Raw genomic sequence first — 14268 nt, 5'->3', positions numbered from 1 at the left:
CCCCCAGTTAATTAAATTGACAACCTGTTAGCGTTGATTCCGTTGATCTACCTCTCAGTGACTTAAAGTACATCTCCTGCCGGGGGTGGTGGCACATGCCTTTAGTCCCAGCACTTCTAGAAGGATAGAAGGAGGCGGAGGTAGGAGGATCACTTTGAGTTCAAGGCCACTCTGAGACTATATAGTGAATTCCAGGTCAACCTGAGCTAGAGTGAGACTCTACCTCGAAAAACAAAGCAAAACAAAACAAACAAAAAATGTCTACCCTCCATTTCAAGCTCACCTACCTGAAGGTGTGGAGGCAGTAGCCACTGGGGTTGGCATGGTGGGCATCCTGGGCGAGGCTCTGGCCTGGGCCTGGGAAAGTCAAGAAACACTGCTCAGTTGTGGCTGGGACCCAAGAACTTTGGAAGTCTAGAGCTCCCTGAGGCAGGGGACTCTGCACTGAAGAGTTTGTAAACTTGCAGTTGGAGGTGTCCGGAACCCTCAAGCTCCAGTCATGTGTAAACGCGGTCTCTTACGTAAAATAAACCAGGCACAAAATGAAAAAAAAAAAAAAAATGTCTACCCTCAACCTCAAACTGATCTCCACTGAGCTCTCCAATGATGTGCCTTGAAATTCTTCCATGATCTTGGGGAGACGCCAACCCACCTATTCAGGTCTGATTATTTTGACAGGTTCCTTGACAGGGGTCCACACATTCCAGTTTCCAAGACCCCAGGGGAATGGACAGCAGCTGTCCTACACCTCCCAGATAAGGGGGCAGAAAAAACTTTTAAAAGTGTTAAAACATGTCATCCTGTAGGACTCATTTGAAGTTCCTCAGTTCTCGGTTTCCTGGCAAGTTGATGTAGGTTAAACCAATCCTCTAGTTAGGACTGGATCCCGGGAGATCTCAGCTTCTCCCAGCAGGCTCTAAAAGAAGGAACCCCTGGAAACAGGGAAGCTTCAGTTTCCACTAGTCTTGCTCAAAGCGTGGATGGCGGTATAGATCATTTGCCCGCGAGGACACCTCCCCTGGACCTTCCACAGACCCAGCTACAGCCCACAGGCCCGGGTACACCCCCTCCACCCTCCCCGCGCCACAGGACTCCGGCCTGGTTTGGACTCCAGCGCATCCCGAAGAAGACCTGGGTTGGAAGGTTCTGGGGAGAACGCACGGCCATGCTGAAGGTCAGCCCGGCGAAGATCCGGATTAGCGACAGTTCCTGGCAGGAGACGGTGTCCTGGAGCCGGCAGGCTGGGCAGCTAGAGCGTCCGGAACCGTACCCTGGCCCGAGCCCGCGGGCTAGGATGCGGGGCTGCTGCGCCCGGAGCCTGCGGGCGAGGCGGGGCGAGCTCCGAATGCCATTGGCCCAGGGGCCCCGCCCCCAGACGTTGGCCGCTGCCATTGGCTGGCCTGGACTCAGGCCCCGCCCCCGAAGCCGGTCTCCGCCCCCGCGGCGTCCGCGCGCTGCAAGAGCGCAGCCCAGCGGCCGAGAGCCGCAGCCTGGGCGCCGCCGGCAGGGGGGATGGGCCGGACACTGTCCGGGGCCGGGTCGCGCTCCCGGTCCACCCCTCTGGCGGGCGGGGAGGCTGCACAGCCGCGCGCCTCCCCTGCCCGTTCCCAGACCACACCTGGCGACCTGGGACACCCTGTCGACTCAGGGAGGAAGTGGCTGGGGGGAGGGGCAGCGGAAAGAGGAACCGGGAAGCCGGGCTACCGCGGGGGTGTCCCTGTCACTTTCGAATCTGAGTCCGGGTCTCTCTGGATCGTAGCCCTGGGCGGCTTAGCTGGCCCCTGCTTCCCTTGTTGAAATGGGGATGCTCATAGCCCAGTGCTTCTGCACATTGCCTGCTGTTGGTTAAAACACCTGGCGTGTCTTAGGGGCTCACTTCCTAAGTGTCTTTGTGGACACTTAGGAAGACTCCAAACATTACAATAGGGATAACGAACGCCAAGTTTATGAGCACCAAGGAGATCTGCAGGCATGCCAAAATAACAGGCAATGAAATATTTATAATAGCATGGTCCAAACATGTCAACATGATGTGCCAAGTTTAAATATGTTAAATATCTATTGTCGATATAAAACATAAATGTAAATGACAATTTATAGCTGGGTCCAGTGGAACACATCTGGCCCTAGCACTTGGGAATCTGAGGCAGGAGAATTGTTGTGACTTTAAGGGCTAGCCTGGGCTACAGAGACCTTGTCTCCAAAAGAAAGAAAATTTACACAACAGACATACAACCTTATAAAACAGCAACATAATAAACATTAATAAGGACCAAAGTAATATTCAATAAATTCATAACTAAAATAACTCAAACATGAAGCATAAATTAAATCTGAATCTAATTTATAAATGTAAAATACTGTAACATTTAAGAAATACGTAAGTATGGGCTGGAGAGATGGCTCAGCGATTAAGGCGCTTGTCTGCAAAGCCTAAGGACCAGGGTTGGATTCCCCAGTATCCACATAAAGCCAGCTGCACAAGGTGGTGCGTGCATCTGGAGTTTGATAGTAGTGGTTGGTGTGCCCATTCTCTCTCTTTCTCTACTGGTCTCTCTCTCTCTCATGTCTCTCATAAATAAAATAAAATTTAGGAAAGGACTTTTTTGTTTGTTTTTTTGTTATTGTTTTTTCGAGGTAGGGTTTCACTCTAGTCCAGGCTGACCTGGAATTCACTATGCAGTCTTAGGGTGGCCTTGAACTCTCAGTGATCCTCCTACCTGCACCTCCCGAGTGCTTGGATTAAAGGCACCACCACACCTGGCCTTACTTTTGCTTTTTTTTTTTTTAAGATTTATTTTTATTTATTTATTTATTAGAGACAGAGAAGGAGAGTGAGTGAGAATGGGTGCACCAGGGCATCTAGCCACTGCAAACAAACTCCAGACACATGCGCCACCATGTGTATCTGGCTTATGTGGGATCTGGAGAATCTAACTGGGATCCTTAGGCTTTGCAGGCATGCACCTCAGCCATTAAGCCATCTCTACAGCCCCCTGAAATTCTTACTTTATTTTATTTATTATTATTGTTATTATTTTGCTTTTTTTGAGGTAGGGTCTCACTCTGGTCCAGGCTGACCTGGAATTCACTATGTAGTCTCAGGCTGGCCTCGAACTCACGGTGATCCTCTCCTACCTCTGCCTCCGGAGTGCTGGGAATAAGGGCGTGCACCACCATGCCCAGCTCTTTTTATTTATTATTTGCAGGAGGGGGTGGGGAATACGCATGCCAGGTACTATTGTCACTGGAAACGAACTCCAGACACCTGCCACTTTGAGCACCTGGTTTTATGTGGGTCCTGGACAACTGAACCTAGGTTGGCAGGCTTTGCAAAGACGTGCCTTTAGCAACTGAAATTCTTATCTCCAAAGAATTGGAGGAAATCTCACCCCATGATGGTATCAATAGCTAACAAACACAATAAGACTATTGTTTTAAAACAAGGAAAATCTCTCGTTTTCTCTGTTAATGGGATTTGTTTGGGTTTGTCTAAAACATATTTTTTTTTCTCCCATATGACAGAATGTTTCCACCACAAAAGCTTTGAGAAATGTTTGAGCCAAAGGAATTTTCAAACTAGTAAAAAGTATCTTTAGCCAGATGTGGTGTTGCACTTGTTGAATCCCAGCACTTGGGAGGCAGAGGCAGGATTGCTGTGAGTTTAAGGCCAGTCTGGGACTACTGAGTGAGTCCCAGGTCAGCCAGAGATAGAGTGAGACTGTGCCTTGACAAAAAAAAAAAAAAAAAAAAAAAAAAAAAGATTTTTTAGCCAGGTGTGGTGGTGCATGCCTTGAATCCCAGCACTCAGGAGGCAGAGGCAGGAGGATCACAGGGTGTTTGAGGCCATTCTGAGACTACATAGTGAATTCCAGGTCAGCCTGGGCTAGAATGAGACCTTACCTTGAAAAACAAAAACAAAAACAAAAATTTATTTATTCATTTGTGGGGAGAGTGAGTATGGGTGTGCCACTGCCTCTCGATGCTATAAATGAACTCTAGACACATGCACCACTTTGGGTACCTGGATTTATGTGGGTACTGGGGAATTGAACTCAGATCACTAGGTTTTACAGGCAAATGCCTTAACCACTGAGAAATTGCTCCAGCCCCCCAGTTTCTGATTTTTTTCTTTTTCGAGGCAGGGTCTCTAGCCCAGGCTGTCTCGGAATTCACTGTGTAGTCTCAGGGTGGCCTCTAACTCACATTGATCCCTCCTACCTCTGCCTCCTGGGTGCTGAATTAAAGGCGTGCGCCACCACACCTGGCTCCTATATCTGATTTTTAATCAAGAATGATTTGGTTCTTCCAGGCGTGGTGGCCCACATCTGTAATTCCAACACGTGGGAGGCTGAGGCAGGAAGACTGCAAGCTCAAGGCCAATCTGGGCTCCACAGCAACACCTGTCTAAAAAAACAAAACAAGGACTGGAGAGATGGCCTAGGGGTTAAAGCGCTTGCCTGTGAGGCCTAAGAACGTTTGTTGGGATCTCCAGGTCACACGTAGAAGCCAGATGCAAAATTGAGGCAAACATGCAATGTTGCACGTGCGCACAAGGTGCGCATGTGTCTGGAGTCCAGAGGCTGAAAGGCCCTGGCATGCCCATTCTCTCCCTCTCTCTTAATAATAATAATAATAATAATAATAATAATAATAATACTTTTTAAAAAAACCCTGAAAAGCACTCTGTCCCCCTCCCTACCTTTTCTTTGCTTTCTCTGTATTCATCTATTTGTCTCAGATACAAAGGAGAACTGGCTGAATACAGACATCATTCATAGGACATTCCAGGTCACATTCCAGGAAGTACTGAAAAGGCAAAATGAGATGAAGGGTCTCTTGCATAGGGAGAGCTGTTTTCTGTCTACTTCTTTTTTTTTTTTTTTTTTTTTTTGGTTTTTCAAGGTAGGGTCTCACTCTGGTCCAGGCTGAGCTGGAATTAACTCTGTAGTCTCAGCGTGGCCTTGAACTCATGGGCGATCCTCCTACCTCTGCCTCCCTAGTGCTGGGATTAAAGGCGTGCGCCACCACGCCCGGCGGTCTACTTCTTTCTCTATACAAATAGGCATTTACAACAATAACCAGTTCCAGTAACCTCAGCTATTATATTTTATTTAATAACTAAATCAGTTATTGTCAGAATTTTTTTCCCCTTTGTAGTTCAGGGGCTGGAAGCCAGGGCGCTGTGCATGCTAGGCAAGCACTTTTCCATTGAGCTACCCCACCACGGCTCTCTGATGGATATTAGGGGAATGTACTTGGAGCTGAGGCTGGTATGTGGTAGGTGCTCAGTAAATGTTTCTTTTCTATCCTTTCTGGAATCAGGAGCCTCGTTCTGTGCACCAGCTGCAGTATATGTCCTGGTCAGACCATGGGGTTATCAGCAAACCTGACCACATGCTCACCATGGGGGAAGAAGTCCGCATCTCCAAGGATTTGCCCCTGGACCCCTCTGAGCCACTGCAGGTTTAGGGAATAGTCTGAGGGTCTGGTGAGGCCGAAGGGATGAGATGGGGGAGAGGTGGGGAGGAGAGGTCATGGCTGGGAGCTACCTTTTATTTTGTTTTTTCAAGGTAGGGTCTCACTCTAACCTCCATATGTTCATGTTTCAATGAACTAAAATTGGTATTATTGAGCACAGATTTCCTACTAGGGAGTAAGCACGCAACTGATGCTTAAGAAACCTGAGTATTGCAGTCAGGTTTGCATTGCTGGCAGAAATCACCAAAGAACAGCTCTTGGGGGAAATAAAGAGTTTCTTTTGCCTGACAGACTTGAGGGGAAGCTCCATGATGGCAGGGAAAACGATGGCATGAGCAGAGAGGGTGACATCACCCCCTGGCCAACATAAAGTGGACAATAGCAACAGAAGAGTATGTCAGACACTGGCATGGGGAAACTGGCTATAACACCCATAAACCCGCCCCCAACAATACACTGCCTCCAGGAGGCTTTAATTTCCAATTGCCATCTGCTAGTGAGACTAGGGTTCAGAACACATACATTTATGGGGGACATCTGAATCAAACCACCACAGTGAGTGATTAAAAAATTTTTTTCTCCTTTGAAATCATAGTCTGGGGATTTTGCAAGTCAGATGGTACTACGAGAGATTTCACCCTCAGCCCAGCCCACCCCAAACTCCCCACTTAGAAGGGGCACGGTGGGGCAGACCTGTAATCTCAGTACTCAGGAAGCAGAAGTAGGAGGATCAGGAGTTCAGGGTCAGCCTGGGCCAAGTAGCAAAGCCTATGGGAAAGGGAGGAGGCCAAGTAAGGAAGAGGGCAAAGGTGGGCTGTGGGCGGGACATGAGGGGCCTGTCCTGTCCCTTGTCACTGCGGGCTGTGGGAAGACTGGCATCCTGTGTGTGGTTGATGACCTGAGGCAGCTGCGCCTGGCCCAGGTGAGATGGGGTCACCTGGGCGTGCAGTGTGTCTCCTGCCCACGCAGTGCTGCTCACCCTTCCTCTCTCTCTGCCCCAGACAATCCCACCTGCTTTCAGCCTCTTCCATGTGGTCCTTGAGGTGCGGCAACAGTGGCCTGCGGCTGTGCAGACAGAGGTGTGCGCCTGCCTCGGGTTTTCTCATTCCCAAGGATACACACGGCTTCTCCCCTCACCGGCCTCCTGTCTCAACGAGCGCTCATCCTGAGGAGCAGCACAGATTCCCGTGCCATCTCCCGCACACTCCAGAACGCCAGCCCCCACTGGCAGAACCTAAAAGGGGTACAGAGCCCCGCTTCCTTCCCACTCTTCCTGCCGGCCATGAACGCTCTCAAGTCCCCAGGCTCCTGAGAACAGCCAGCAGACTCACAGTTTAGGCTACTCCTGCTGTGGATCCACATGCAGTGACTGAATCCACCCTGTGGACCAGACTAGGAGTGGCTTATTCAGTTCACTGCGAGAGGACAGCAGGCTGGGAGGTGACTAGTGCAGTGGGGCGTCTCCATCTGGGGGTCCTTTGACTGTTTTCTCTTTGCTCAGCCACGTGAAGGACAGTCCAGGTTGGCGGACGTACGGTTCTCAGAGGCCGGCGTGAGCCTCTGTGCCTCCACCAATGTGCTGTTGTGGCATCGCAGCCGTGCAGGTGAGGTCAGTCCCCGTTGACCCAGTCAGTCCTGGTCATAGGGCGCTGGACCCCAGTTCTGTGTATTCCTCAGCCAGCAGTCTGGGATTCCTGGACAAGCTTCTGCAGTTCCTAATGGGGACCAGCTCCAGGCTCTGCTCTGATTTCTGGCCTTCCTTTCACACTAAGTTTACCTCCAGAGCTCACCAGGACCCACTCATGAGCTCTCCCCCCCATTTTCCTGCAAACTGTACCCCTCTCATGCCGTCCTGCTGTAGCCTGACTGCCAGGCAGGGTTCTCAGGTGCTAGCTCCATCCCCGCAAACTCTTCTTTTCCAGTTTCTCGCCTAGCTTTGCCTTTTCTAAACCCATTCCTGTGTTTGCTGTTCAGTGGGAACCCTCTGAAGCAGACGCCTTGTGGTCCCACTGCCTTTCTCCCTATGGTGTCCCTACATTCCCAGATTACCCTCATTCCTTCAGACTGTAATTAATTCAGCATCTCAATCAATCAATCTCTCTGTGTGTTGTGTATATGCATGTTCATACAGACATGCACAGTGCGGAGGCCAGAGACAACCTCAGGTGTTGCTCCTCTGGTACTCCATGTGCCTCTTTTTGAGACAAAGTCTTTCATTGGTCCGGAGCTCACTCATTAGGTTAGACTAGCTGGACTTTAAGCCCCAGGGATCTGTCCCACTCCACCTCCCCAGCTCTGGTATTGAGGATGGAACTCAGTTCCTCATGCCTGCAGGGTAATTATTTATCAATCTCTCTCTCTCTCTTTGGTTTTCTGAGGTAGGGTCTCATTCTAGATCAGGCTGACCTGGAATTCACTATGTAGTTTCACGGTGGCCTCGAACTCATGGTGATCCTCCTACTTTTACCTGCCGAAGGCTGGGATTAAAGGCTTGTGCCACCATGCCCGGCTGCCTCTTTTGTTTTAAATGAAAGAGAGGGGATTGGTGTGCCAGTGCCTCCAGGCACAGTATTCGAACTCCAGATGTGTGTGACCCCTTGTGTGCATGTGCGACCTTCTGCAATTGTGTCACTGTGTGTCTGGCTTATGTACGGCCTGGAGAATGGAACATGAGTGCTTAGGCTTAGCAGGTAAGTGCCTTAACCGCTGAGCCATCTCTCCAGCCCTAGTTTTTTTGTTTTTAATTAAAACAACAACAAAAACGGGCTGCAAAGAAGGCTCAGCGGTTAAAGTGCTTGTGCACAAAGCCTAACAACCTGGGTTCTGTTCCCCAGGAACCACATAAAGCCAGAGGCACAAAGTGGCACATGCATCTGGAGTTCATTTGCAGCGGCTTTAAGCCCTGGCACGCCTCTTCTCTCGCTCCCTCCTTGGAAATAAATACAGTAATCTTTTTACTGACAACCTCCATACATGTAGACAATATACCATGATCCAGCAAATATTTCTTTTTAAAAATATTGTCATTTGTTTATTTGAGAGAAACAGAGTTATGGGAGCACTGTGGCCTGCCGCTTCAGACAAATTCCAGAGACAAGCACCACTTTGTACGTATGACTTCATGTGGGTACTGGGAACTTGAACCCAGGTCAGAAAGATTTGCAAACAAGGGCCTTTAACCGCTGACCCATCTCCCCAAACAACACAAATACCACCTCATGCTGTCCATTTGTCATGCACGCAAGGTCCAGCAGCCACAGCTGACCCTCTCCTTAGAGGACTTCAGCCCTCACCCTTGAAGCCCTCCAATCCCTTCCTCCCCTTACATGCCACTTCCGCGTTCTTTTATTTTTATTTTTTGTTTTTTGAGGTAGGGTCTCACTCTAGCCCAGGCTGACCTGGAATTTGTTATGGAGTCTCAGGAGGGCCTTGAACTCAGGGCGATCCTCCTACCTCTGCCTCCGGAGTGCTGGGATTAAAAGCGTGCGCCACCACACCCAGCGCACGTTCTTTATTTGGAAACCCTGACGCTGGAATGACCAGTCCTCCATACCTACACTCTGCCCTCCTCACCTGCCACTTGGGTCCCGTCCCTCTGGCACATGACTAAATGTGAGCACCGGAAACCCTGCGTCCTCGGTGCGGCCCGCCCTCGCTTCCTTTCCCGGGCCGCGGCGGGGGTCAGGCAGGAAGGAAGCCCGCCACGGGCGCGGCCGCGGAGCGTGCGCCCTCTCCCGATCTCCGTCGGGCCTCAGTTTCACTTCCTCTGCGCTCCCCGCGGCGCGGCCAGGAGCATCTGGGTGCCCGGGCCCGCGACCCTCTCCATGGCGGACACCTACGCGGTGGTGCAGAAGCGCAGCGCCCGGGCGGGCGGCGGGCCGGGGGCGCAGGCGGGCGGCGGGCCGGGGGCGCAGGCGGGCGCGCTCTACAGCCAGGTGGCGCCGCGCGCGCAGCGGCCCGGGGCGCAGCCGGAGAACGCGCGGGTCCCGCAGCCCGGCCGCGGTGAGTCCTGGGCGATCGCGGGGCCGCGGAGGGACCCCGCTTTACTAACTCCGTAGAGCTCCGGGAGCCGCGCGGAGTTGCCTCCCTGGACCCGGTCTGACCACGCCTCTGGGCTCCCGCCCTGTCCTGGACCGCGCCCCCCTGCCAGACCTCTGTTAGGAGGGGAGGCCGGGTTGTCCAGACGTGGAACCCAAAGACTAAAAGCTCCTGACTTGGCCACGCCATTGGCGCCGCCGCCCATCCAACTCCTGGGCCCGGGAAGGCTGTGTCTAGGCGCGCGGTGGAGTCCGGGGACTCGGTGGAGACCGCCTGAGCTGACCAACGGGGGTTTCTGTGCCCGCAGCTCATGCAGACCAAAGCCCCTCTGGGCCTGACGCCTACGAAGAAGTGGCAGATGGGTTTCGGACTGGTGGGCTTGGTAAGTCCGATTACAGCCTTGGTGCGCCCTGGGGGCTTGGGGGTTAGGACTGGGGCGCAGGGAGGTGTGGGGCAGGTTTTTACAGTTTGCAGCCCTCCTCACGCCTGAGCTTCTGCATGGCACCTTTCCTCTCTTAGGCTTCAACCTTCGCATTGGAAGGCCCAAGGGGCCACGGGACCCCCCTGCCGAGTGGACCCGGGTGTGAGTGCTGCACCTGTTCCCGCCTTGGCTGTCGCTCCACGTGGGTGGTTGGACTGACTTAGCCTCAGTTCGCTGTGCCTTGGGTTGGGAATGGCACTGCTGGGCCTGGGTCAAAATAAAAGTTTCTCAGGGTGGGGAAAAATGAGGGTTTTTCTCTAGTGATTATAGCAGTCAAGGCCGGACTGCTGGGGGACGTAAGTGGGAGTTCGAGGCTGGTTCAGCGAAGAGCAGTAGAACACCCACCCCAAAGCTGTAAGGGAAGAATCCACAGATGGGTCTGCAGAGACTGTCCCTCAGCACATCGCAAAAGCTCCATCTCAGAATGTCAGCCTCCTTGCTTCGGCCACACGGAGAGATAGGAGAGACAGAACCCTCAGACAGACGTGCGAAAACAACAGCTAGCCAGACCCTCAGGTAGACTCCCAGCGAGCCAGAAGGATGTTGGGAAGGTGTGGATGGCCCTTCCTCACTTTATACAGAGCCTGGCCAAGCCTAGACAGCCAAGTAGATTGATCCCCGACAGGCAGATAAAAAGATTCCCAGAGCCAGGTGTTTTGGTGGCATACACCTTTAATCCCAACACTTGGGAGGCAGAGGTAGGAGGATTGCTATCGCTGTGAGTTGGAGGCTAGCCTGAGACCACGTGGTGAATTCCAGGTCAGCCTGAGCTAGCTGGAGCCTCTACCTTGAACCCCCCGCTCCAAAAAAAAAAAAAAAAAAAAAAAAAGATTACAAACAGATGGGCTGCCAGAAGCCAGACCCTTAAACAGCCATACCCTCAGTGGGGAATTTCATGGCAGTGACCTCCAGATGCAGAAACATCCTGAGCTGGGCAAACCCTCCACTATCCAGACCATCGCCCGTGTGGGCAGACTACAGATCAGATCCTTCAGGCAGGCAGGGTCCCTGCTGGATCCTTACATGCCCTGCTGCCCGCTGCCAGAGGTAGGTGGACCCCAAGTTGATCAGCCAGCTAGATAGATGCCAACTAGACAAACTCCAGCTAGATAGATTGCTCAGACATGATCCTCTAGATGAACAAGTGAGTGAATACATGTCTTCAGCTGTATGCACAGATGGACTGGGCTGGGAAGATGACTCAGCAGTTAAAGGTACTTGCTTGAAAAGCTTGTCAGCCTGGGGCTCAATTTCCTCAGCTACTTTCATAAAGCTGGATGGGCATTTATTTGCAATTCCAAAAGACCCTGGTGAACCCGTACACGCCCATGTGCAAAGAAACCATATGTATATGTTTTTGGTTTTTCGAGGTAGGGTCTCATTCTAGCCCAGATTGACCTAGAATTCACTATGTAGTCTCAGGCTGGCCTAGAATTCAGTGATCCTCCTACCTTGGCCTCCTGAGTGCTGAGATTCAAGGCGAGAATCACCACACCTGGCAAATTTTTAAAAATTGTTTGAGCAGCACACCCTAGGACCTCTTGCCATTGCAAACGAACTCCAGAGGCACGTGCCACTTTGTGCATTTGGCTTTATGTGGATTCTTGGGAGTTGAACCCAGAGTGCCAGGCTTTGCAAGCAAACTCCTTCAACTGCAGAACTATCTCCCCAGTCACAATTAAAAAAAAAATTAAAAAATAGAATTCTAGGGCTGGAGAGAAGGCTTAGTGGTTAATTGCATCTGGAGTTTGTTTGCAGTGGCTGCCCATTTTCTCTCTCTCTCTCTCTCTCTCTCTCACTCTCTCTCTCCCCGTCTTTCCTCCCTCTCTTTTTATCTTTCAAATAAGTAAAAATAAAATATTTTTTTAAAATAGAATTCTGTATAATTGGAATAATATCAAAAGCTACCTCAAATATAGATAAGTAAAAGTAAATTTGAGTATGAATTCTGCTTAAAGCCCAGTGTTTTTTTTTAGCATTTATTAATTGCTTCATTAAATCAGTGAATCCAAAAATTATCCTGCATATTGTTACTGCTATAACTTCTAATTGAGGAAAAATATTTGAACCATGTATAATGCCTAACAGCAGGACAGATTTCAAATGCATTGAACATTAAGTGTAAAATGTTTAAATATAAAGCATTACCAGAAATTTTGGAAAAATTTAAATCTTAGGCTATAACAATTGTTGTTTTCAGTGCAGATAAAAACCAGAAGCTCAAATGATAAATTTTAATTTTTTAATTTTTATTCATTTATTAGAGACACACACACAGAGAGAGAGAGAGAGAGAGAGAGAGAGAGAGAGAGGGAGGGAGGAGTATGGGCGTGCCAGGGCCTCTAGCCACTGCACATGAACTCCAGACGCGTGTGTCACCTTGTACATCTGGTTTACGTCAGTCCTTTGGCTTTGCAGGACAACGCCTAAACCATCGAGCAATCCCTCCAGCCCACAAATGATAACTTTTAATTTCTAAGAAGATATCAACCTTATAATAATTACTTGAAAGAAAGTCAGGAAATTAATTACAGTCTTGAAAAAATATGACTGAAACTTGTTTTCTTTTTTTTTTTATTGACCACTTCCATAATTGTAAACAATACCCCATGGTAATCCCTCCACTTTCCCCTTTGAAACTCCACTCTCCATCATATCCCCTCCCCTTTTCAATCAGTCTCTCTTTTTTTAAATTAATTAATTAATTTATTTATTTATTTTTAAATTTTTATTAACATTTTCCATGATTATAAAATATATCCCATGGTAATTCCCTCCCTCCCCACCCCCACACTTTCCCATTTGAAATTCCGTTCTTCATCATATTACCTCCCCATTACAATCATTATAATTACATATATACAACAGTCTCTTTTTTATTTTGATGTCATGATCTTTTCCTCCTATTATGGTCTTGTGTAGGTAGTATCAGGCACTGTGAGGTCATGGATATCCAGGCCATTTTGTGTCTGGAGGAGCACGTTGTAAGGAGTCCTACCCTTCCTATGCCTCTTAACATTCTTTCCGCCTCCTTTTCTGCAGTGGACCCTGAGTGAAACTCATTTTCAGTTATGTGGAGAAGGCTGGAGGAATGGCTCAGTGAGTAAGGCGCTTGCCTGCAAAGCCTGAGGACCTGGGTTCAATTTCCCAGTACCCACATAAAGCCAGATGTACAAGGTGACACAGGCATCTGGAGTTCGTTTGCAGCGGCTAGAGGCTCTGGTGCACCCATTCTCTCTCTGCCTGTCTCTCATGAATAAGTAAATATGTGAGGGGATCCTATGAATTAGTTGCTGCCACAACCTCAGAGTAAAATGTACAGAGTAATGTATGGAGTTCTCAGCACTTGGGAGGTAGAGGTAGGAGGGTCAGGAATTCAAAGGCAGACTGGACTGTGAGATGCTGTCCAAAAACAAAGGTGCAAAGATACTCAGTACTGTGCATGAAACTTAGAATTATGCTGGCAAAGCTGTTTTCACATATTAGCAAATATCTGAAAGTTTGATTATAGTGTGTTGCCTATAAAATGATCATAACAGGGGCTGGGGTGATGGCTTAGCAGTTAAGGCACCTGCCCGCAAAGCCTAAGGACCCAGGTTCCATTCCTCAGTACCCATGTGAGCCAGATGCACAAAGTGGAGCATGCATTTGGAGTTTATTTGCAGTGGCTGCAGACCCTGCTGTGTCCATTCTCTCTGCATCTTTCTCATATATTTTTATTTTTAAAATTTATTTATTTTATTATAATTATTTGAGAGAGAGAAGGGGGGAGGGAAATGGGCGCACTAGGGCCTCCAGCCACTGCAAACAAACTCCAGATGCGTGCGCCCCCTTGTGCATCTGGCTTACATGGGTACTGAGGAATCGTAACTAGGTCCTATGGCTTTGCAGGCAAATGCTTTAATCGCTAAGCCATCTCTCCAGCCCTTTCTCATATTAGAAAACAAGTGGTCATAACAGGTTATTCTCTGTAGCACTACAAGTAGCCAGGAAATTAGGAGCCTCTTTAAACACTGCTTGGTGGGGGTCTTGTCTGAATAAGTTCTAGGATGGACTATTACGCAGCTGTAAAAAACCAAACAAAACACAGGTTTGGGTGCAACCTCCCAATCACACTGGTGCACCTGTAGTCGCAGGTGACCACTGCAAGGCTGAAGAAACACAGGAGCCTAGAAGTTCAAGGACAGTGTAAGAAACTTGGCTACCTGAGCTGAGGCACCCTTGAATCATAACTTTAAAAATATATGTATATGTATACACATACACAC

At 49.4% G+C, this 14268-nt stretch overlaps 1 protein-coding gene across 1 annotated transcript; it reads left to right on the top strand.

Moving 5' to 3' along the window:
• The first annotated feature begins 3960 nt into the window (after window positions 1-3960).
• On the top strand, window positions 3961-10244 carry Ptpn18 (protein tyrosine phosphatase non-receptor type 18). Its single transcript, XM_045148653.1, is given in 11 exon segments — window positions 3961-3964; window positions 4742-4806; window positions 5326-5466; window positions 6314-6403; window positions 6483-6560; window positions 6652-6674; window positions 6676-6724; window positions 6983-7085; window positions 9025-9483; window positions 9827-9901; window positions 10039-10244. Coding segments are annotated over 11 exon segments (1155 nt in total). The 3' UTR covers window positions 10107-10244.
• Window positions 10245-14268: the final 4024 nt, after the last annotated feature.

This window comes from Jaculus jaculus, chromosome 5, assembly GCF_020740685.1.
Source record: "Jaculus jaculus isolate mJacJac1 chromosome 5, mJacJac1.mat.Y.cur, whole genome shotgun sequence".
Lineage (NCBI taxonomy): Eukaryota > Metazoa > Chordata > Mammalia > Rodentia > Dipodidae > Jaculus > Jaculus jaculus.
The sequence above is the reverse complement of the archived record's forward strand: the minus strand, read 5'-3'. Positions and strand labels throughout refer to the sequence as shown.